The 26666-nt window shown below is 40.2% G+C and overlaps 1 protein-coding gene across 1 annotated transcript; it reads right to left on the minus strand.

Annotated features, from left to right (window-relative positions):
• Positions 1-562: 562 nt before the first annotated feature.
• On the minus strand, positions 563-24938 carry LOC137297925 (uncharacterized). Its single transcript, XM_067829916.1, has 2 exons — positions 24929-24938; positions 563-1182 (listed from the first exon to the last, which is right to left on the minus strand). The coding sequence occupies exons 1-2, from the start codon at positions 24936-24938 to the stop codon at positions 563-565; spliced, it is 630 nt and encodes a 209-aa protein (XP_067686017.1).
• Between the last annotated feature and the right edge of the window lie 1728 nt (positions 24939-26666).

Genomic DNA, 26666 nt, shown 5'->3' on the forward strand with positions numbered 1-26666 from the left:
AAAAATTGATTTCTTTCAAAATATGTTTGTTGTGATAAAAGACAAGTTTGACATACATGGAGTTAGAATAACTGGCCGACAATATGACTGCAATTCCAGAGTATAATCCAAATGTACTGTAAGCGTATTCACGTAAAACCAGTCCATCTCAATCTAGGAAACAAGAATTAAAATCCATACTACAAATATATGAAAACGTGACTTATGACGGACTGCCATTAAGTTTTGAGCACTATGCGGCAAGCATCTTCTTGAATGCAGTTCGCATATACAAAACCTGTTTTACTCTGTGTACATTTACACATACAACATCGGAGACTTTACAAAGATGACTCTAATTTTCCACCCTTCACACCTCATTCAGCTTTTGTTAAAGTGTGTCAAAATATCCCTTAAAAGCACCCGTTGGTCTATATGTCAATTATGTTTCCAATGGAACGGAGTTCTATGAATACTGTACTCGATTTGATAAGGGTCCGCTCACGACAATTTAGACGCATACATGTTCGTATGTGCCGCCATTATTTTGGAATTCATCCTGAAGACTCTTAGCATACGAAAGTTATTTGCACACAGTATGAACACTCCCATTATCACCACCTGTGCCTCGTTTTGAAACGAGATTACTTTGACCATTGCCATCACCGATCGTATCCGATGAACACACACTTGACACAAACATAATTCTCTTGAGGCTGGACCGATCATACAAAGGGTCATCTAGATCGTTAATACTGGAATGTATATCGTCCGCATAGTCGAAGCTGTCCTCGATACTTTCCCGAAGGCTACGGCGGAGCAGCGAACCATTCTGATCCAGAGTTATCTCCCGTTTCTGAACTTCCGCCAACCCTAATCCAAGGTCGCCGGGACTTCTGGGAGACGTGTCCTGATTTGCTGTTGGGAGTTTGACCTGGAACTGAGCTCTCATCAGAGCAATTATGCGTCGCCTTTCGTACAGACCGTCCTTGACCCTTTTTTCGTCTCTCTTCCTCAGGTAACGTTCCCTGTTCCGTTTGTGGTAACACCAAAAGTTGATGCCCAGGAAGACGATAAATACAGTGGCAATCAAAACGTACGGCAGCCATAGCAGCGACACTGTCGGCGAACTTTCGATTGGTAGGGTAGAATTGTGTGACGTCATCAAGTCATTGCCACGCCTGGGGTCAAGCAATATCCATTCTGGAATATTCAAAGTACATTTTAGTATTAGTGAAAATTACAGATGCACATTCTGTTACATGATAGAGGACTGACATGACGCTGCAGGAATCAATCATTACTTGAATTCTGGAGACAGATAACATTGAAAATAAAAGATACTATGTTACCGAAAAGAACAGAACTCATAGTTAACATATCACACGAATGTGGAGTGAAATGTATGTATGACCACACGTTAATGATTCAAATTCATAATACAGAGTATACACATGACACACATATTGCAGACTCACCCCTTCGTAAAACAAGAAAACGCGATACCCAACAATGGTCCACGAAGCGCGTATCTCATTCAAAGACACTCGCAGTAAGCTTTACTGTGCGTGGAATCGAATCCTCAGCAACTTAATGCTTAAATTGTTGTCGATACTGGAACCGTATGAACGTGTTTGTACTCATGATTGCTTAATCTGAGTGAGAACTATTCTGATTGGACGGAATTATCAGTCGCGCTGTCTATTCAATTACTGTCAGTCACGTGACAGTTGAATGACACGTATTGACTTTAGGCGCCTGTTTCATTGGCTGGGCGTGACACCGGGAGATTTGACCTGACCTTGATACCCTCCTCGTTTACCTGATTAAACCCGACGATTGGGTTAAACGTTCTCGCTATGATGTGCAATAGGTTAAATGTCCTGGAGGATGAGCTCATCGTAAAAATACCAAAACCTATTTGATATTTTTGCAGCGATATTTATATATGTACAGGGAATACATTCAAACTAAGAGATAAATATCTTTGTCAGGGGTAGTTGAGTTTAACTTTGCTTTTGGTTGGTACATAGTATTCAAATTTCGTGAACACCAAGTGTTCATACACGTTTCTTAGCTATTTACCATATTTAAGACTTTGATGTTTGTACAGTATCAGACGTGTGTTGAAACATTCATACACACACATATGCAAGCTTCAACTGTTCCCTTCAGTATTCAGCTTACAAATTTGGACTGCTGTTTTTTGTGCTTGGCAAGAATTCATGTTCTTCTTTTCTAAATTTAGGTAGGAGATATGACACTGACGTAGAGATTACAACGTGCAGGGGTAGTGGGGTAGTCTTGTGGTTAAAGTTCGGACGAAGACCCGGGTTCGATTCTCCACATGAGAACAATGTGTGAATCCCATTTTCGGTGTATTTTTGCCTATGTCTTTTTGCTTGACTGAAAATATCCAGAGTATTTGAAAATAATGTGTTGTTATTACGATATTCCAGTAATATCACGTGAAGAACTCAGTCACGGATTAAGTCAGTTTAGTCAAGTACTAAATTTACGATAAACGTCTTAGATCCGCATCCTTTCGGGTGGCCCTCTCACACAAGTAAGGATAGTGCGCCATGACGAAACTGTAATGGTGTTTAAAGTGGTCTCCAATTCAGCTTTTACCATTATTACTGCAGTGCTGAAATATTAGTATCCTTGTCAATGCATTTCGATGGCAAAGTTGTACACTGACAAATGCCATTCCAGTATCATATGGGATCCGTGAAGATCCGGATTATAAGTGATCTTCAGCAACCCATGCTTGTCGTAAGAGGCGACAAGGTTGGTGGTCAGGCTCGCCGACTTGGTTGACTCATATCATCGTATCTCATTTGCGTTGATCGATGATCATGCTGTTGATTACATGTTGTTATCCAGACTGGATTGTTTACAGACCGCCGCCACATAGGCGGAATATTGCTCAGTGCGGAGCAAAACTAAACTCATTCACCACTGTTATATGGACATATTAGGTAAGATATATATTTAAGAAGCTTTGACTTGGAACATGCCGTTTTCTGTCATTGTGTTTTATCTAAAACTATTCAAATACTCTGGAAAGATGTTTCAGGTAAAAGAAATATTTTTATAATACATACAGCCATAAAACCGACATTAGTCCCACGTAACAGAGCCAATGCTCAGAGTAGATGTAAATCACTGCCAGAAAGATGGCAACTATGAAGTAAGAAACGTTATTGCTTTGGAACCAACCCAAAAGACAGGCGCGTTTAAAGTCTTTTAACACACAGGAAAGCTTGACAATTGTTATGGCTTTATTCAAATCATCTTTCGGATGTGTTATTCATGAAGTGGCTGTCATATTTCACAACAGTGTTATGTATGTATGATTGCGATAATTTACTGTACTAAAGTTCTTGTAAATAGCCAACAGTTATGCATGTGGACTTCATATTCCGCAAACATCCGACACATAAGAATGCAAATCGATCACTGTCCAATTTGTATAGAAATAGAATTTCCCTTTGTTATCAAATTGTTGGCAAAGAATGTGAAATGATTCTTGCAGCGCACGATTGTATTCACAGCGGGTTTGATTTCGTTTCTACATCATTAAGAAAGCGTCACCTTTCAGAATTACTGCTCTGTTCCTGAATAATTACATCAGCACACTTTGCTGAATACACTATTGGAGATATTTAGTCTTTGCACCATGAAGGAAAGCGCCATCTTACACATTTACGAGTCTTCTCGCATAAATCCACCAAACAGCCGCTTCTTAGACGCATGTTTCTGAATTAGTATTCAACAATGCCGACAATTCGCCAATACCTCATTTCTCTCAAGGATACAGAGAATAGCGTTTTGTCTGAGACAGTTGGACTCGTCCCACGGTCGGCGGTGTATCGCCATTGGGATTGGCGCTCGGATTTGGCCTTGGGTAGTTTTAGCTAGCTATACAATATTTAACATTGAACGTACGCCCAAATGACTTCTGGTAAAGTGACTGAGCTGTTGTTTCTTAGCAATATCCCAGCATTAAGGACATCAGAAACAGGTTAACGCGTTATGCCCACGTTGGGAATCAAACCCAGAGCTTCAGCTTGACGAGAGACCGTTTTTACCACCTGGCTACCTCACTAACCCCCTGTAGCAGTATAATGGTGACAATCAACTGGCATGCATTCCGTCCACAAAACCGAGGTTCATGACGTAAAGATAAGTCACTTCATTGTGAGACCACTCGGTGTACTCAGCAAATTACTCGTCACTGTACACGTGGAAGGCACCACAAGGGTCTCTTCAGTTACGTCACTGATGTCAAATCTATCATTCGGTATTAGGGCATTTTGACAGGTCAATCAATTTACGTCTAAGACCACCATTTGAAATGTTCGCTTGCATTCATCCAGTAATGTAAAGGTGATACGAGGAGATTCGACAAGTGAAGACGTAAATCCAATGTAACGCTTACAGTCACATGACCACGTGAAAGTGTTAAACCCTTGGGTATTACATTATACGATCGATATGACATCTAATTTAGAGCATAATTACATGGATCCATCGGAACGTTTTACAATGACTCGGGGCGACGTGCACTAATTAGATGAGTGTTATTTCAGTAATGAACAAAGCCGTTTCTAAGCAGGAATATGGTCACTGTCCAATGGTCTTACAATTCGGTTGGATCAATGCTGAATACATGACAAAAACGAAAGGTCATCTTGAATGTGTCTGATGCATTACGGTATTGTTTATATTATTAGCAGATGAGAATGGTTAAAGAAGCTAACATTCTAATCACGTTTACTAAAGATCCTTTATAAACGTCTTGAGAGTCTTCTAGAGCCCACTGTAATATAACATCAAGGCAATGTCATGGTTGATTACAGGAACATGTTAATAGAGTACAGCGCGTGGAAGGGGATACTTTCGCTTGAGTAACGCAAAGAACGGAGAATGAATCTCTAACCTTATACACAGATTCCAAAGTCTGGATCGGAAAAAATCCGTGGCTGTTACGGCCGCGTTATTGGTTCCGTCCGAGATTGAAATTTGAAACAATTTAACGCTCGCATTACACAAAGATTAATTTGAATTTGCAAAAAGACATTGTCCGATAAACGCACTTGGAAACATATCATCATGACTAGCTTCGTACAAAATAAAATATAAAACCTGGGGAGGGTAATTACGTTTTGTTTAGGCTTGTATTTGATTATTTGATCGTTGTATCTGTTGGAAATCTAATTTCCGTGCTGGGCTATCAAAACTAAAAGTATGACTGAAATATTATATTATTTTGTAGATGCCATTGGCGTAGAGCAACTTCTACGTTCAAACGTCTATTCCAAGAGCAAAGTATAGCTCTGCCACAAAAGATGTTTATGAGGCAGAATAGAGAGTTTGATATGATTCGTCAAACTGTTCATTTATTGCCTGATATATTTGTCTCAGTTTGAATAGAGATCTACTTACTTTCCACCCGTCGTTTAACAATACGTGTTAGTTATCCTTACGAATATATTTTGGCAGGTGACTTGGGTTACTGTAAACAAAAAAGAAAGAGGAGATTAACACCTTGACCTTGTTGATAAAGGCCCCATTTGCGTGAGGGATTAACACCTTGTCACGAACAGATCACTCAACAAGTATGGCAGGATCAATTGACACAGCAGTGACAATTAGTGTTGGGCAAGGCTGCGAAATATTTTGAAAGCTAAAATATGGAATATACGGGTGATAGTTTATCAGAAATAAAACAAAATGTACAGAAATTTTAAAATTCATGCAAATTTAACTACGCATTCATAACACCCCCTTCCGGTTTTCATATCCCTCAGTCAAATCGCCCCTCTTTCGATCAAACACTAAATAGCCTGGCGAACATGTGTGCAAAGTACGCGCATGTTATATCTCCAAGTCCAAGTCCAAGTCCAAATCATCATGAGATTATATATAATAACTGTAACAAAATCGAAATCATGATGCAATTTGACTGGATTAATTTAACATGCATCGAAACCTCGCTTCGTACATTTGGTTTTCCACTAAATGTAGATCTTCCTCGAAATCCCAGAATCTTTATCTCCTGATTTGAAGCAATCAGAAAACCTCGGAAGCAATTGCCTTTTGGGACGTTTTAAACGCGCGTTATGCTCACCGATGTTGATCTAATCACATCTCAAAATCCCGCAAAATACTTTCAAATGACTCAAAATCTTCTCGAAGCATCTCTAGGCCCTAAATCACTCAGACGTGCGTGGATGGTGATGCTGTGGACTGATGAATACCAACCATGCAACCGTTGAATTGGGTGAAACAGTTTCTATGCATATCAAATGTGTACGATCCAGACAGCAAGATAGTAGTCGGTGGATATTAGAATCACATTTAGTCTTTGATGCATTCTAAATACAACGGAGTCGCCCCTCGGGACATTACAGGTCGCCGTTCATTGTTTTCACATAGGAAGTCTAGACAAGATTTGCATTATGTTTATTACTGTTTAATGTGGCATACCATCATAATACCAACGTAAATATGACAAAATAGGGAGTGAGAAACGTATTTCATACCAGTCAGTAATGTCATCTCTGTATCACGTGACATGTAACCAGTTCGAACCTGGTTGAAGGAAACCAGTAAGCTGGCATCGCGAGTCAAATCAAAATATATTTAAATATTCAAAAAGAAACTACACAGAAACTCCTGATATGCATGGATACGTGGAAAAAAGGAAGCGGTGGTAGTTAAACATTAGATAGATAGATATATAGAGAGAGCATTTGACGTTAGCTAATTAGGTAACCCGTAAAGATCCGACTTAATACTGATCTTTAGTAACCCATGTAGAAAAAGACGAGTGACGGGTGGTCAGGCTCGGTTATTTACAGATCTCTGAGATATAGCTGGAATATTGCTGAAACTAAACTCTCTCACTCACTAATGTGGTGAGATCCACGAGCATGGCTACCGTGCTGACAAACCTGGAACCATGCTGACAAACCTGGAACCAACCAGCTAGAACAGTGATTCGATATCACGATCAGAGGTGTCTGCCACGCGTTCAGAATACAACTCCACACAGCGCAGGAGGCAGGAGCCTCAGACAACTTGACTACTCGTGATCCGGACTCTATGAGACCGCGCTTGTTGTACAACATGTCCAATTTCTATGAAACTGCTCGGGTTATGTCCTGACAACCATGCCAGATTTGAATTAGTCGCTGACATTCACGCATACACTCCATCACAGACACTGGCCTACTCGGGATATGTTAAAGGTAAATGATCAGATTGGATCCTGTTTCCTAGCTCTGACCGCCATATCCTTCCCTCATCCACAAGTCACTGATCAAGACATCGCTTTTCTGATAGAATGTTTCATGTCCTTGGTGACAATGTCCGACCTTTGCCATTTTGATATTAACGTAGTCAGGTGAAACCTGACACTCAGTTTTCTAGCTGAGTCATTACATTGATGGCATTGTCTTTTAATGTGTTATCATGATTGTGTGTCTTATGTCAATACATTTTGGAGCGTGGTTGGTCCTCTAGTTATGGCGCCTCTGTTTGCTGTCCCGAGTTAGGTCTTGGGAAATATAATGGTGTATTATCGTGATTTGTGATATTATTATGGTTCGTTGGTGATCAGGACGATGATCGGGCTCATTGTACTCCTAAGGAGGTAAATGTCTTCATGTTTCAGATCATTCTGTCCTCCAGGTTTCTTGGCTTTGACGTAATTTGTTTCAATGGAAAGTATAAAGTATATCTACAGCGATAAAAAACTTCGGAGATATTCTTTGATGGAAGTTCAATATGATGATTCATCGTGCTTTATCACGTAACATCGATCGATTGGGTACATGGGGCCTCCTTACAGATTACTTGAACAGACGTGTAGTGGCGAGTAGATGAGTTAAATGTCAGGTTGCCTTCCTTCGCATGTCAAGTCATCAGCCAGATTCTATACGTAAATCAACACCTATCTACTCCTCCTTGTAGAAACACCAGATGTAATCTAACACGGTCTTACAAAGCATCTCATGAAGCGTAAGACCCTAAAGGCCGCGAGGCTCCGTTTCCTCCATCCTACGAGAAAAATGCAAATTAGAAGAGGAAAAAACATGAGATTGAACACATAATCGTAGGAACTAGAACAGACAGAGATGACGTTCTGATCTACATGCCACTTTCTCTCTAAGTGTAATGTAACTGAAAAAACAATCCTAAATGTCAGCAGTAATTGTAGAGGGGTAATCGGAAGCAGGAATGACGATGGTAATGAATCACATGTTCACACATGTGTCAAAGATGTGCCATTGTTAGTTGTCAGATTGCTTATCTTCAGCTGGCTCCGGCTTGCTGACATAACACATCTAGTTTCATCAGGATCCATTATGTTGTAATACAATGGTCAATTACCCTGACGACGACTGGATCCCTGTGCTTCCATCCACACAACTGAGATCTGTCTGCATAATCCCACAGAGGGATACGCTTTTCCACAGATGACCTTTGATGTAAGATACTAGTCTGTCTCACAGTCCCTGAACAATAATATTTCCCCTAGCTATCCCCGCAATGCTAAAGCCCTAAATGAAACAAGGCTACATTTTTTCAGGTTCAGGTTCTGAGTCTTTGGTCTCCCTAGGGCTCCATATCTGTTTAAATGGGTTTATTTGTTACACTCAAACTTGTATCCATTTAGAGACGAAGTGTTTGTGTATTAAGATACCAGCGAGTCGGTGGTCAGTTAGACAGCAGATTATGCTTCGAGATGAAAACTGACCTCTTATGACACCATTTACAATATGGTTATTGACTTCGACACATAAATATGAAACATTGTAAACCAAAAGTCACTGTGTTCTGTAATCTGATTGGTTGAAAAACATGATCAAATGGTATTAGATTCCCGGAAACTGTAAGACTATTCACTGTGTATTTACACGTAAACAATTGTTTTGGTGCGTCATCAACAGTGGTGACGTCATTCAAATCATATAGTCACGTAAAGTTAGAATGACGTCACAAATGAGCAACTATAGATGCTACCTTGGGAACCAGCTGAAACGGCCAGCTGATGACACTTCACTGCTGTACTCATACTCGATGTAAACGAGTGCAGACAGTAAAACCCCCTTTGTTTACTGTTTTGTTTACAATGTCGATAAACACCATGTGTTGGCCAATTTCCGGGTGTTATTGAGTATTTGAAGCACGGGAATATTTCATTTGAAACCTCCGGCTGCCGCCGTCGGTTCCAAATGCATTCCCGTGCTTCAAATACTCAATAACACCCGGAAATTGGCCAACACATGATGTTTATCTCCTAAGTGACAGTAGCATATGCTGTAAATATATTCAGTGGTACGTGTCTCACCAAATTACATCCTTTGACTTTCTACCATAGTTAAGAATGTCAGTGTGAACAGTTGACAGATAACTACAGTTATTAACAGACTCCTGGTCAGATGTAAGTATGCCCGAACTAGGACTGCTGATAAAGTAAATACAGTCACTTATATCACAAGAAGCCGAACGCGCTCACTCGCGATGAATCACAAAAGATGCAAATGTGATGTGAGGAATTTCCATAGGTTATTATAGAACGTGTTTCCTTTTCATAACAGCCTCACCCACACCCAAAACTATTACGCCATAGAGCAAACCCAATCATGAGATCTCCGTCGATACACCATCCTCTGGCTTGAAAAATGAACGAACTCTCGTTGCTAAAGAGTACCCATGACAAATTGCTTTCAAATTTGCACTGTCCGAGACCATTCATGTCTGTTTCTCGGATGTTGACGTGCTAAGGCCATTTCGAGGTAATGTTTGTGTTCCCAGATCACTGCAGTACGTAATCATCTTGACACAGTCTGTCTGCTGATGAGGTACCCAGGTCCTGTGAACAGCGATGACGTCGTCGTCTGGGAGCGGTAACGGAGGTCATCTACCTCGTGGCCTGTCCTTTGTGTGCCGCGGCTAACGGTTTCGCTGAAAAGGTCGTGCAATGGTCGTTCGGCAGCAAAAAGCGTTCGTGCAATCTGTACCTGTTTAGCACCATTTCAAGACCTATCTTGAGCTGAAGATAATCATGGCATGTTCCTTGGTACATGGCTTTCATCAGCTGTGTTTTTGTCTTGCATTTTCGTCCTGTGCCATCATTAAATATTCAAGTACCCGCGTGCTTTCTTAACAGTTTTCAGCATGTATATTCGGTTCCCTGCAGTCAAGCAATGTATAAATTCTTTTGATCTGCAAATTATGTACAATGTTAATTTAGTCATAGATTTACCGTGTATGGTGACCGGTGTTTGGCTTAGTGATTTACACTGTAATATGACGTGATATGAGTTGAACTTCAACTTGGTGACGAGCTAAATATATAGAATGTGGATGACGGAAGATTTCTATGACCGCTGTTCGCACCCGTGACGCAAAATACTGCAAACACGATCAGGCATGACGATAAGTTCTACAAACTTTCACAGGGGCAAAAGTAAAAATTGGTTCACGTACGTCACAATTTGATGCCTTTCGCGTCTCAAACAGAGAACAGACCCCTTTATAGTTCCCATATTAACCCAAATAATAAGTCACTCTAAACATGATCCAAATGCTATTATTCATATAAAAACGCGACAAACTTACTTTGACCTACATTAAATTGGTGCTTCCAAGTGAATGTAGATCTCAGCCCACAAACTGACCATAATGGTTCGCAAGCCTAATATCGATGAGCTAGCGTCTCCGCACTTAATTTACAATGGTCTTGTCAGATCAACAGATTTACAACTTTGTGCATAACAGTTCTCCTGAGATTAGAGATACATTTAAATCCATTCCAGCAGTTACGAAAGACGTATGCACAGACGGTAACCAGACCATTAGGGATAAAATGTCATTGTAACAACAGTTAGATAAGTCATGCTTCAGTACATCCTCAATACCATCACGTTAAACGGCTCCCTGGAAACCTATTCACCGCTAGTATACCGCTAGAGAATCAGTATGATTAAAATCTAAAACTTTTTCAACTTCTGATCCAGGAAGTTCTACCGGTTTAACTAGCTTGCTGCTTAGATCAAAGGTAATACCAAAGAAACAGAATTTCATCAATGTCCGTCTGGCAGAAATTTAAATTCATTTTCCTTTCATTTAAAGTTCTTTCTATTCAAATTACATTTGGTTCCGTTCAAATTCAATTGATGTGAACAGAAATGTACCGTGCTTTTACTGATATTCCCTTGATAGTTCTAACGTTACAGTGTTTTTTAGGATTACATGGAGATGATATCATGATTGTTAAGTCAACCATTCCGGTCAGTTCGTGAGGGTTCTGGCGATGCTAGCTTAATTATGGAATCTATAACATTCATTCAATAAAGCTGATTCAATTTGCCTTTGTGCAAGATTAAAACCCTGCAGTAACGTCAGTGTAACTGCTCTTGATTGCCTGTTTCTAAAGTGCGTGGGGAAGGAATGGTTATTTAAGGTCTAAATGAGAATTATTCAGCCAGGTCATGTCGACCTGCAGTGGAAGAATGTGTAATCAACAAGGAAGGGAGTCTAGTAGCTAAGTCGTGGCTGACATTGAGGACAGCTTGACGTCGAATAATCTCAGCTAACAAAAATCGCTCTATTCGCTCCAACAAATGACTTCCATTCAAAGCCTAATGGCGCTAGTGAGGTCTGACACGGGATCGTCGATGCAACTCTTGCTGGGAACGTTTCAGCAATTGGAGACCAGAAGTGTCATCACGAAAGTCTTCCTCGATCATTTAGCCATACGGGGATTCTGGCTAATGGTCTTTGTTAACCTGTGCATGTAATAGTCGTGTATGTTTGATCTGGCTCTCTAGTTTTTCTTGCTACAGGTTACAGAACACCAACTGTTTTCCCATAAACTTGTATAGTAACCTTATATTAATAAAAAACAAAAAAACATCCATGCTATCAACAGCCATTCCATGCAGACATGAGTACAGTCAGGCCACATTTTTTTAGACAACTCGTCCTTCAGATTTTCCAGGCACAGGAAGCGGGGCACATCAAGGCCAGTTTCGCAGCAATTGTCACCTACTTGAAAACATTTTCACACACATGCGCATTAGGTATGGCGATAAAATGACAGCACTAAATACTTAAAATTGTGGTCAGTGTTTATTACTGGATGCATAAGATTTTAAAAAAGCATAAGCACCTTTGACTATTTCATCCAGTCACAGCTGTCACAAGTATTTGTCTCTTCAGTTGTTAACATACGGTGCCCTCTCAGGAAGCATGTGATTCTAATTTAGCGTAGAGGAACCTGAATGTACCCCGAGTACAAAAACTGATCTCAGTTCACAATGGAAAAGTAGCGATAGAAGCAAACATAATATGACGGAGCTGTCTCCAAAGCACATAATGTCAGCTTGGAAATCTTCAAACCTACCGAAAACCCAGGGTTCCTTCGTGTTTCTCTGACCTTCATACGTGGAAGAACGGTGTGACCGAGTTGTCTTTGCAAGCCAGAAAATGAAGGTAACCAGGAAACGTCAAATACGATTATATGGTACCACAAATAACATAGTCGTGTCAGTCGCTCGACGGAGGTCCAATCTCATTATGTACAGGGACTGGAGGAGGCAACTTAGCGAGAACCTATTTACTGATAACAACTCCTAACTAGAGATTTGATGAGGCGAGAAATTGTGGAAAATACATAGTTTATCCCAATTAAAAACTCGGAGGAAATCGTTAAATATCATTTCACCTTAAAACGTTCCTGTATTTGAAAAAACAATTTCTATTAATAACCCGCTGTTATTCTCTCTGACGTTAGGGGCAGATCTAAGTGTAGGTCTAATCTATATGAATAGATTTGCTCATTCCAAGCCCTTTGCGTCGTTAATGATATATGCGGACTGAGACTGAAACGAGCACCCAACCCTTCAAGTTATCTTCTCGCCAAAATGCATCAACCATTCGGTACACTGTATTGTATGAAAAATGTATGTTCTTTATATCACTTTGTATGATTTGTGACAAGAATAATGTGTCCTGCGAGTAAATCCTGATATCCATCTGACCACAATTTGTATTATTGGGAGAGGAGGAATAGGGACGGGGGCAGAGGGATGACTCTAGAAATGGGCTTGACATACTGTACCCATGTGGAGAATCGAACCAAGGTCTTCGGCGTGACCAGCCAACGGACATGTTTGGAAACAGCTTAAAAATAGGAGAATTCTGGATATCGGCTGCACTTACAGTCAATAATCCACTTTACTGCCCCCAATAGGCGCTACAGCAACAGCTCGACAGCAAAACGTGAGCTTCGGTACCGGTTGTTAGCTGGGGTATTCGGCATTCCGAGATGGCCTTTCGCATGCTCGTCCTTAGGTCCTCGAATTGATTCAATACTTTGAATGCACAAAGAACAACCACAATATTGCAGTTGTAAGTCGAATACCTTTAGCGCGTCATCACTTTATTTTATATCGTTATAATGGTAATGCTAAAATGGTCTGCTCAAGAACATCTTCTAAACTGACGGGTCGTCTTGCTTGCCGTCTTCGTCATCCTAGCAACCTGTTTAAAAGATTTGTTAGTAATTTTGATCATATCCAATATTCAACTGTACACTTTCTTTCGCCGTCAGTGTACATTTTACTGTCAATTCATTTGTTACAAGAGCGTGAGTGAATGAGTGAGTGAGTTTTACGCCGACTTTAGCAATACTCCGGCGATATCACGGCGGGGAACACAAGAAATTGGCTTCATACATTGTACACATGTGGAGAATCGATGAGCGTGATTAAGCTACCCCAACGCCCTTACTTGTTATACATGTAGTTAACGAAAAACTGACACAAAAAAGGACATTACTTTTTGTAAGAATTAGTAAAAACACCGCCGTGTCTTGCAAGTACTCTTCCAACAATCGCTATAACTAAAGGTTCTTTGAGATTTTTAAGAGCGACGGCCTCAATATGGGGCTGTCTACTTAGGTGCAGGAGCATTACGAAGCGGATGTTGTGGATGTGACGCATCGGAATACAACGTTGATCCCTGTCATCAGACGCTTGCATTAATTGGTCACGTTTCACACCTTCATGGCGTATTCCGGAACAGGCAACATCTCTAATTGGCTGTTACCGTCCGAGTGAGAGCTGAGCGCGCCTCCTACTGGCCAATTACACTTGAATAGGCGGTTATTTCGGGCCAAGCTGAATTTGGAACTATTGGTCTTTCGTTGTTCCGTGGGTAGAGGGTATCATTGCAGCAGTTTTTGTGTGTGTATGATTACCTTGTTTGTTTCAAATAGCTCAATGGTAACATTATGGTGCCATCGACGAGCAACTACAGAGATTAATCAGGATATCTCGCAGAACATTGAGGAACGAGTCCATAAAGCCCGTAAGTAGGTCAAGGCTCTACGCGAGACCTTAATACTTTCGTTGAAAAACAACGTTTCATACATTCCCGAATGGTCTCATGGTTGTCAGCTGACAGCAAGGAACAGATAATCCTTGAGGAAAAAACAGATTGCCGATCTAGCCTCCCCGAATAAGCCAACTATTACGACTATGCCAAGCATAGTTGTATATTTGCTTCGGCCTAGTAAAATCATATTTGGCGGTTGCGCAATTTGGAAACAGAACTGGTTCTTGAATGTACACCGGTCACCGGAAATCTGGCACCGGAAGTGAGCTGGGCCCTATCTCACATAACGCAACATGGCACGCGCAGAGGGAGCCGGGAACCAGTTTAGCATCGGAAGTAGCGCTTCGCTATACTTACAGGCCCTATTGTGACTTGGTGCGAGTTTGGTGAGAATGTCTGGTCTCTCTGCTTACCGTGTTCTTCCAGAACAACGTGAAAGGTGAGGACAAGTATTGGGTCAGTCAATCGCTTGATTAAGATCGGATAAAAGACAACGTATTGAATGAGATCCGTCTCAGCACACCGTAAACGTTGCTAAAACACCCAAGAGCTATACTGTAAAGCATTTTAGTTGCAGTTTGTGTTATTTCGAGAATCTGCTTAAACACAAAACGACACGAGCAGTGGAGTGTATGATTTTAACCATGAAAAGTAGTTGTGCTGAGCTGCTGACTGGTAAGTTGATAATGCTAAAATGTGGATGTGGTCATCATTAGCCGGAATCGTTTTGGCAGTCGAGAAGAGAAAACGCAGTAGGTGGCAGAAGTAATGCATGAATCAAATTCACATGAAATGAGAATTCAAAACGGATTTTATTCCAACTACAACTACACGAACTATTTCACAATACATAAACTGGTTAGAATCTGTAATTCGATCAACGACACATGGTTAATTTCACATGTATTTTTGGTCGGCTAAGACGCATCCAATGACAGCCATTAGACAACACTGAGTCCGTGGGCATTCTTCGGAGGCCGACATCGGTTTCTATAAATACGAACGGGTGTTAGCGGCCGTAAACCTTTACAGAAAAGAAAAGAACGTCCATTCCTGAAAAAACACCACCCACGGTGGTACATGAGGATACAGTGATATACAATTTAACATAAATGTAAAATCAGGGTGGTGGATACCAAAATAAATTACTATTATCACAATTCCTTTACAGTTTCAGTACACTTGTCACGACATTAAGAAATTTCAAGAGGATTTTCAAATATTTTGTTGTCTTTATTGAAAATTACCGTTTAGGTTTAAACAGGTTAGACCGTTCATAGAATTAATTTGGCGTGTACATCATCCGCTGTTGGAAAAGAGCTTCACATTTAAAACCTTAGTGGAATTCGTCCCATTTTCTCCAAGAGTGTTGTACCAGCGTATAGATTTAGGAAGGAAGGGGTAGTTTTCAAAGCCTGGCACGGCCACGGGAAGTCACTCCATTTTAACGAATTGCGAAGCCTGAGACATCTGGGCTTCCATTATTTTACAGGTTTTTAGCAATTCACATATTCCATTTTCCAGTCAGTATTCCTGTCCAGATTTTCGATCTCTCATTCAGATTTCCACTTCAAAGGCCGTAGAGCTGATGAAAGATGAGACAACGCTGCTTTTTAATCCTCATGACATATGGACAGGTCTCAGTAGGGTCTTTTATCCAAACATAATGATCTTTAATACTGATGAATCTTCCATCCTTTTTCGACACCCAAAAATAAACTATTGCAAACAAAACAACAACCCACAAGCAGGAAAAGATGCTCAACTGGTTAATGTTTAGCAATTTACAAATACATGTCGGTAGTAATGAATACCAAGGTGAAAGACTGCGAGAAGCATGTATCTCATTGATAATGGGGTTCTGCACTTTCAACTGCTGACCCTCCATCGCCTCTGACAATGAGTTTTTGAGACTTAAACTTCTGAACACATACTTTATTACCCTTTCTTATTTCTTGTACTATTTTAAATATATCATTTAAATTTTTATTAGCCCCAATAGCTTAACGTAGATGAAGGAATTACAGTCTGTTGGCATATTGATTTATTATCAGCCTCAACACCTAGGTTCGGTTCCCAGGAAGGATTGTGTGAAGCTCATCCCAAATTTTCCTTGTCATGAAAACATTCTAATGCACACACACCCTGATACAGACAAGCCACTCTCACGCGACAATATCATTTAGTGTTAATTCCACAAAGACTCTGGATAATGAAAATGTTCCACTTCAGAGAAACCATTGTCACTTACGTACTTTACACTGACAAGGTTTTCGTTATTTTTTCCCACAACGACAACTGTAAATTCATCAGAGACATGCCTTCTTTTACCCAACTAATGTGCCTCGTTATCGTCTTGCTGCCAAAACCACTTACAGGATTCAAATTATTACTTCCATAACTGCACATGTCACACATAGTCATCCTGAGTACTTGCATTTGCATTTTAACTTTGACGTCATGGTTCCCCTTACAAATATTTCTCATCTGTTTGGAACCTGTTTAGCCCCACGTGCTACTCCTATAAGACATTCACACGCCATTGCAGAAACAACAAGGAATCGTTCTCTGATATATACACGTGTTTGGTCACTGTGAATGTGCACAGGAACTGCAATGGATCTTTAGCTTATTCAAAAAGGGCAACACCCTGTCATCACATTATCACTTGTAAATCTTGAATCATTATAAATGCACATGCGTCACGTTGTACACTGACTTTAAGATTGACTTTAAAAGCGAACTATAGTATATCGTACAAATGCAGATCTTGCAGTTTGCGGCGAATCCAATGAGCGGTTGGGTGAAATGGGTTCAAAGACACTCTAGACTAATATAGTAATATATTTTTAGTTATATCATGGCATCCATTCTCTTCCCACAGTGGTTACTTTCACATCTTCCTACGTAACCTCTGTTCTAATACGACCCTTTCGTGGTGCGAGTATTCAAGACTTGTGAATGGAGGCAATCAGATTTAGTAGTGCAATCAGCGACCTTGTTTCAAAAGTGATCGTTCGCAAGATCTCGGTAATTTCCGGATGCATCGTGAAAACTAGAACCTCTTACCGAGCGCGATGCTCAAATGTTTCTTCTAGACAGAACTCAGTCATGTCATATTTGTTTCTCCACATTGCTTGCATTTGTCAAGTTGAACCTAAGTCGATGTAACACGTGTTCTGAATGGACAGAAAAAAGGGAGATAAAACTGCTGCCGTTTTTTTGCCGCTAGGGGATTTTATGAGAACCGCGAAATATGGCTGTATTAGAACAGAGGTTCGCAGGAAGATATGACAAGTGACCTCTGTGGGAAGAGAATGTATGGCATCAGGCACGACACAAGTTGACCTCTACGACCACTGGGACGATGCTGTCAAGTTGAGCATCATTGTCAAGTGCGCTTGCGCGATTCCAATTTCAGCGACATTCAATACTATGACGGCGGGGGGACACCAAAAACGGACTTCAAACACTGTGCTCATGTGTGACGAGCGAACGCTTTAACCACGAGGCTACCCCACCATCCGGATCATCAAGTATGAGACGGGTGGCAGTGTCACATCTACATTTGTTGCCGTATCGCCTGTCAGCGCGTGAATTGTGTATAGCATACTGACGTTCAAGCCCGTGTCAACGTTAACGTTCAAATCTGCCGATGCCTTTACATTCCCGAGGCAACGGGTTGTCCTGAGTATAAAATCCGTGCCTACCATGACAAATCATTAAAACCACACCAAAAGTACAGAAACGATGCATTGGAAAGTTAATATGTAGAGTGAAACAAACCGTCAGTTCTTTCCTCGCTGCAGCTTCTAAATGTAATTGAAATATGTGATAAAAGGTTCTCTCTAAGATGCATCCTCGCGCCTATTTTCACAAAATGTATTGCTTAGCATGTTTCACAGAGTTTTATCATTCTGAAGCTGATACTGGTAAAGCCATGATCGTTCCATCCATGAGGCTCCAAATGACAAACAAAGCCCGTGAATAGCAGCAGTATAGATTCCACTCCTTCCAACCAGCGAGTTTCATGCAGGCATACCATGTTCATCTCTCATATCCCGTTTACGACCAGATGTAATCATATAATAACAGAAGTGTCAATTTCAGCAACAACGCGATAGCACTGTCCCTGTACTATGGCGAGTTGAATGTCAATTGCCTTCAATCACATCTTTGTTCAAACCTCCTTGTACGATGATGAAAAGCATCATTGCTGACCGAGCCCTCTGCATTACCAACGGTTGAGTGCAACACTGGTCAGTAAGCAAGTCCCAAAGGTCCCGTCATATCAGTGTTAGTCGCCGTGTTATTAAGATCTCAACGCGCGCGCTGTCAGTGACAGACCGCATTTAACAGATGAAGACACAGGAAATTTGTATGCATTCAAGTGTATTTAGAAAGGGCTCAAATACTGACATGCAACTGATAAATAACGATAGCTGGATATCTGACATTTCAGTTATGAAGTACACAGACATTTTGATTCCACAGTGTGTACTTCATTTTCAACAAGAGGCCTTGGCATGATTTTCGATGGAGTCTGCCTTGAAATGTTGAATCAATTTGCCTTACCAACGATGTGGACCTGTGTACCTTAACAAGGACCTGCTTTGAGTTTGGAAGTTCTTAGAGATAAGATAGTCGGAAGTTACAGATAATGTATGGCACTTACGACCATCTTAACACTAGGAGAGCTTCGAAAATCAAGGCCATGAATCACTGGTAGGGAACTTGGTCACAATGAGTCTTTGTGATTTTTTCGACGGAAACATTGCGTCATGTCACAGAGTCTGTGCGATTTGACTCTTTGCATTATGATACATAGTATTTGCACTGATATGAGTTTTGACAAGGCGAAATGGTAGCTATGGCTTTACTTGCTGGTATTTTAGGCTATAATTTTCCACATCACTGAATAATGTCATCTTACACAATTGTAAATCTCGGGGGCACGACAAGATATAGCACAGATGTAAGATCAAATATCATATGTAGTCAATGTCATTTGGATACGACATATGAGCCTATCAGCAGAAATAATAGCATACACCATCAGAAAAATGAAAAACTAATAATAATGAATTGCAAGATAACCCGGTAACATGGTATTACATAATGTATTGGTAAGTCAAATAATATTTAATAAATGTCACTAAGTCTTTGTCGCTGGTAAGAGATAATTTTTGATTGAAAAATTCACATAAGACCTTTTCTCTCAGGAAAAGCAAATACGCTACACGTACTTCAAATCAACATTTCCTTGGCCAATACATGGAGTGTTTCATGTAACTGGCAGTCACCTAAAAGAATACATGTCAATATCTCTCGAAGTTGAAAATAAGATACAGTACAAAAGGAGAACAAATTGGAGACTTTTCTAAAACCGCTTCTCAAGTTGACGGATTACACTGATGATCTTCTGTCATAGCAGATACGTTTAACGAGACACCCAAATCCAATTCATTGACCATATTCGATGAATCAAAACCCGTCAAGTCCATTTTGTGATTGAGAGTTATCTGTGACAACGAATGAATTTTCCGTTACATCAATTTCATAATCACAAAGTTTCTGTGACATATTACCAGTTGATGGAAATTGATCTGGAAGTGTTTTTGCTGATACAACAGCACATGCTTTATGATGACAGGGGAGAAGCCCTAATCGCCACACTTTGTATTATTTTTACACTTCTTCATGGGGCCATTAGCGACAATATTCCGATTATTTCTAAAAATGGTTACATGATTATCAGTAGCTTTCTGAACGACACATATATACTTGCTATTGATGGCAGCCTAATGTGCATAAATGTATATTCACCCCTCTTTAATACTGATATTGTAGATATACAGGTCATTTACCGGACCTTACCTCTCCATTGCCGATGAACAAATCACAAGGACTCTGTGACATGTTTCCGTCGCAAATACACAAAGACCCCAATCTCACTGTGAATAGCACTGAATGGCAAAAAGAAATCGAAAATACATGTTCCCCGACAACAGAAACCACCAATAGATCCGTTTCCGGTAGCTGAAAGGAGGCCGCAAGAGACCATCCTATCTGAATCCTAAGAGTTGCTGATTTATCAAAACCTTGAAGACGGGTGACAAACTGTGAATTTGTTGTTCTGCCTGTACTGGTACCGTGATAAAGTTCATACTTGTAGCCAGTCCTCTCGGTGTATCGTATGACCTTTCTAATATGGTGTGGGGCGATGAGGTAGCCTCGTCGTTTGCCACACCGAAGACCCGGGTTCGATTTCCTACATGGGTATAAAGTGCAAAGCTCATTTCTGGTTCCACCCGTCGCTGGGTTGTTGCTAAAAGCGGCTTAAAACCATACTCACTCACTCTCATATACTTACAAAAGTAGGGTATTGATGGCAGGATTAAAGCTATAACAGAAAAGGCAAAATATAATTTATCTATTGCGCATGCGCAAAATGAAATTACTTTGAGTGGTTCCATATCCCAGAATGTTTACAATACATCAGTTTATTAGTGTGCAATGTTTCATTAAATTTTTATCATTAAATGTACATTACCTGCTTAGCCGCTCCAATAAAATGTGAATAGGCATATATATGATGGGATTTTCAGGTCAGTACCGTAGGGTCATCGAGTACACATGATACACGACTGATGCTGTAGCAACAAATGGATGTATCAAGGTCATTATGTATGGAAGAGAGCGTCTTTGATTGCGTACACGTCGGACTTACCGAAGGCCATTTACTGTCTCAAAAATACAGAAAGTGGCATACTTAATATCGTAAAATCGACCTGTTCATGGGTATTGTGTTCCAACAGATGTGTAGGTTTCATCCAGGCAACATTCCTTTTGACACTTATACAACGATGCTTCTGTGTAGCTGTTAATGTTTTTAAAAATGGATGACAGCAAAAGCATGGCGAACTCCGAATTAGGATTAACATACATGTTTTTCTTTAACACCATTAGCCCTCGAGATATTATAACAGTCAATGATGGGGAACTTCGAGGATTGCTAATAACGAGCCTGACAATAAGTAATTTATAGAAAGCCCCCCATACTCCATGGTTGAAACACACATCTGACAACTCTCTGTGAGCATCAAAGTGAACATGTACCTGGTATACTGTCCTCTTGAAAGTGGACAACACAGCCAAGCAGTATGTCTTCGCACAGTTCCCAATAAATGCCTTATGGCTGAAGAGTGAGGGAACTGTGCCGTTTCTGTTGAGCTAGTTTAGGCAACGGATGGGTTTTGAGGTCTTCTCCATAAGGCGAAGACAAAACAGCAGTGAAAGCAATGGGGAAAAAACATCAAGAAAAGAAAGCAAAGTCTTCTCAACTTGCAACTCATTGAACTTCTCCTTTCGACCAGAGAGGCATTGCCAGATTTTTACCTCTTCCCAACACTGAAATAGAAGCAGTTTAGCAAAGAAATGATGTATTTCGTTTTACTTCATGTACTGTTTTGGCAGGGACCTGTTCCACCGAACGATCTTTTTTGAACGTTTCTGAATATTATACACAAACTCGCCTGTTTTAAGCCACCAAATGCGTAATGCTACATGCACTGGCTTAAAGGCCCTCTCAGGCTATTGATACCATGTAGAAAGTGACATTTGTCATAATAGAGTTTCCAAATGAAATCAAAACTGTGATATTCAATTTAAGAATATAAAATCATAAGTCTCCAAAGAGATTCTTAATGGAGATCTATTTTAAATAATTCCAAAGAAACTTTGCATCTGATCTGACATTTTCAAGACAACTATTATAACACGCAGGTCAGCACGTCTCTCCGTCGGTTATTCAAGTATTCATTAATCCTCGAGAAGACATATCCACTATTACATCCATTTCTGAAAAGGGCAAGCCACGTCGCAGCACCAGTGCGCACATTACGAGAACGGCGACCTTTGTGGTAATCAGAGATTAAAAGTTTTTGTTCCTTCACAACAAATACCATTTTGAGATCTAGGGAGGTATTAGGGATTGCTTCTCTGTTCTTCAAAACATCTTCCGCATCCATTGGAAATCTCTGCCAAAGGCAGGTACGATTCCTATTATGTTATGAGCAGGTGCTCGTTTTTATCGTTGCTTGTTTCTTAAACACCTCACTGAGCATTATTACGATCGAGACAATCCAATGATCGACATCGTGAGGTACTTTGACAAAGCACGCGTTTTGGAATCACCATCAAATAGCGATTATATCATGTCTTCGTCCCATTCCTGTACCCTCAGTTACCAGTCATAAACATATGCAAAGACTAGTGAATTGTTCACCTGAACACAATTGGGAAATACAATTTAGGGAATTGCATCCGATATCATTTCCATCACTGATGCATCAAATGCTGAAATGTTCCCTCACATGTCTTCAACTATATGCTAACATTTCATCTATCGTGATCAATGTTTAATATAAAGTTCGAATTGTGTGGGGTGGATGTACGACATTTGTTCCCGAAGTTTCAGTCCTTGGGCCACACTGTTATGACAATTACTCTGGAAACATTTGCAACAATAGCGTCGTTTTGAACCCGTTCTCAATCAATGCCCGGCGCTAAAAATAGCAGTCCAATCAAATTACTTTCACAAGCGTGTAATCCTCAGGATCATTGGAAGTTGGGACGTCACTTCTGTTTGCGAATGGGTACAAAATCGTCATAACAAATTGATATAAATGACCCATAGGGGATGTGCAAAGTATTCATACGGCAGCCATCTTGAAACCAAATAGAAAAAAAACTTTCTTCGTGTTTGCTTTTAAAAATATTATGAGATTTAGCTCAGTTGCGAAAACGAAGCTATATTTTTGGAGAATTTATGCTGATCCTATGTAGACTGCCTCAGAAGAGACGTTTCTAGTTTGAAACATTTAAAACAACGATAACAGCTGTGTTTCGTCATAGGCACTATACACATAGTCATTTAAAAACATAACATGCCCGTAACTATAACTGTAAACGCTAGTGAGCGTGTGCTTCTTCAATTTTTAAAACGCCTCAGGCTAATATATCGATGACTTTGGTCGCTCCAGGAATTTCGTTCTTTAGTCTGTTGGTTTTGCTATATAGCTTAAGATAAAGAGATTCAACAACAGCTGTGTTGTACGATTGCTGTTTGACAACCTTTGGAGATACTGGTACACATTCTCGATTCACATATATTGCAGTGTATATTGCCAGAGACATTGTTTGGACATCGTCACAATGAAGGTGAGGAAGGACACAGTTTGGTTCAGATGCTTTGATTCAGATGCAGTTTGATTCAACTTCATTGGTTGTCAGATACTGATACAGATATTGGGATGTTAAGGGTCAATCATTTTGAAATTGTTGCCTTGTAGTTCAGTCACATATATTCGAAACCACTGCTTCAGTTTCGTAAGAGAAGATAGATGCTCTTCTGTCTTCTGGCAATCCTCCTATGTGATCTGGACCTTGAACGTAAATAGCAAACAGAGACTTCCGATAGACATACATGTATTGTCCAACAATTGCTAAAAAGTGCTTCATACGACCGTGGAAATATATGAAAAACAAGTTAGTGTAAGAAATCATCGAGTCAGTGCTGGTGCAATATTTTGAAAATAATGTAATTTCAAAATGTCGCACTCACATTTATTTCACCAAAGCATAGAGCTAAAGAAAAATGTTGAAATTACATGTGTGGAAATATATGCCAACATTTTCAAAAAGGCAAAGGCCACAGACAGCGCTTATATGTTTGATGACATTTCGAGTCTCTTTAGTTTGAACGCATTAGAAACCGCCTCATAAGGTTCTTTCACATCCCCCACGTAGAAGAACACCACATTTCAGCATTACCCGAAATGATTAATTTCACTTCAAAAGACATGTATGTAGTTGAGAAGTATGACCAGTTCAGTTACAACTTCATCCATCAGCCACTGAACAGTTCGGTTTCGCCACGTGCTCCTTTTTATTACTTCCGGTCAGCAAATAATCAAAACACAACACAATGCAATATTCTGCATTTCACAATACGCGACACGACATCGTACATACAATACGTTTCTATTATTCAGCAGTGGTTATAAAATGCCAACAATTACGAAAACATAATACGTAACTCGTTTACAGCAGCAAAATACAAGGACTTGGGTTTCCAAGCGGTTTGTGCATACACAACTGTCCTACACACTCAGAGGTCATACACGGGATCAGTATGGATTTGTTTTATACCTTCTGACGTTGAATGTATTTCAGCGTTTCAGCTGAAATACAAAGGAATTACCAAGGATTGTTAACACGCACTTCTCAGTTTAACTACCTGTGACATGTTGCGACATTGAAAATAACATGAATTTAAGTGGTATATTTATTGCATACCAAACATGCCTCCTTTTGTGCTAAAACCATAATGCATGTTTGATTTTGGTTCCATATTAGCAAGCACCATACCCATGTTCATGGGTTTCACTGAAATCTCAGATTAGGCCCAGGTACAACTTTACAATATGCATTATTGGGCAACCCGGAAAGATTACAGAATACCGGATACCTTCTGCCATCTTTGAAATCAAGCAAGTTTACTTTTGGTTAGGGTTAGGATTAGCGTATTTCGATTGAGGTTTGCCTAATCATAAATTTCGTTAAATCCATCTTGCAATCCAAAATTTTTAGTGGCGAACATATTGTAAGATTGCTCCCAGATCCATTGCTGCCAACTCCCCAGCCTTTATTATTCATGTGGCAACTAAACTCTCGCCAAAGTGCATTCACACACATTTTGACCATTTCAAATCACTCAAAAAGCTCTGAATAATCGTTTCCATTGTCTTTTCCGAGAAGGGAATTTGCAATTATCCTTTGCTTTCAGTGAACTTTGTTCGGTCTGGCCTGCTGTCCTTGGATCCTTGCATGTAATGCTTTTGGTTATTTTTCTGTTGGAAACTCTGTGGGCCATGTAACCTATTTTCTCTAACACTTAATATTGTCCTTTCGGTTCCTGTCTGACAACGGGTCGACGATTATTTACCATGCATATGAACACTGTGACTCTTCGGAGAGGTACTTGACTTGCCAAATGTAATCTAAACTGTTCTGGAGAGCCAGACTTGAAAATGACAGGTTATAAGCCACGAACAGGAAGGCTGAAAATCGCCATTGATCTCAACGACAATGCACAGAAGATACAACCTTGGCTCCAAGACCTACGCTCCTTTGGCAGAACTAATCACCAAAGTCTTGCGACGTCTCTGTTGAGCTTGCTGAAATAATGGCGGTATCTGTTGGGATACATCATACCGGGATACAAGGATGTGCAAGGCGAAGGGTTACAACATCGATGCAGCAAATTGTCCGACCGACCGATTGATTTTCTCAATTATCATCTCTGAGAAGAAACGAGGAAATATCGACCGCTGACCACTGGCTAGAACCTTCAGAGGACGCTGTAGTCACTGGGATGGCGTTGGGTGGCGATAATCTGATCTTACTGGTAATGAATGGGAGGATGACTTTCTGTTGCTTCGTATTCATGTCAAGGCTGTCCAGTAATCTGCTTAGTGAGAAAGTCAATTGCATCTGTCAAAGACAGTAATGCGGCATGTTTCAGGGGTATATCATAAAGCGCTTCTGACAGCCTCTTATTCATAATTCAATATATGCGCACGTATATAGCTATCTCATAACCGCAATGGTCTATACAAGTTACAGTAGTGGATAGATGACGGATGTGGTTTAGTGTAGTCAGCAATACGAGGGGTGTCCCAAAAGTGGTCGTCCTCACTATGTTCTCGATGTCCAATGCTAGAAAAGCTTCCATTCTATTTTGGAGGAAATATTAGCAAAGGCATATTCAAAATTTCACATACGTGGTTAATGTGGTTAACGAGATATTTGTCATCACAACACATTGGGGTGTAATATTTTCTTTAACCATTGCAGAAAGTGAAAAACGATCTATCATTTGCTTTAACAAGCATTTGTGGTTTCAAATTGCATTTTTATGCACTTTAATATGTTTGATTGTAGAAGACTTCTGATTATCTCAGACACAATGGTTCTTTCATATTTTGTTTCCTGAAGTTTAGGATGCATTTATTGCCGATTATGCGTTTATCAAGATAAAAAGTGAAACAAAACGGGGATCATGAGGCTGAAGCATGGCAAAAACAATTTGTTTGAGCTTGACAGATAATATGTAGAGAAAAAAACATAAAAACAGTTGCATGTGTATAATTGTTAAGGTGAGGCCGACCACTTTCGGGACACCCTCATATTTTATTTAATTAGAG

The sequence above is a fragment of the Haliotis asinina genome, chromosome 10 (assembly GCF_037392515.1).
Source record: "Haliotis asinina isolate JCU_RB_2024 chromosome 10, JCU_Hal_asi_v2, whole genome shotgun sequence".
NCBI lineage: Eukaryota > Metazoa > Mollusca > Gastropoda > Lepetellida > Haliotidae > Haliotis > Haliotis asinina.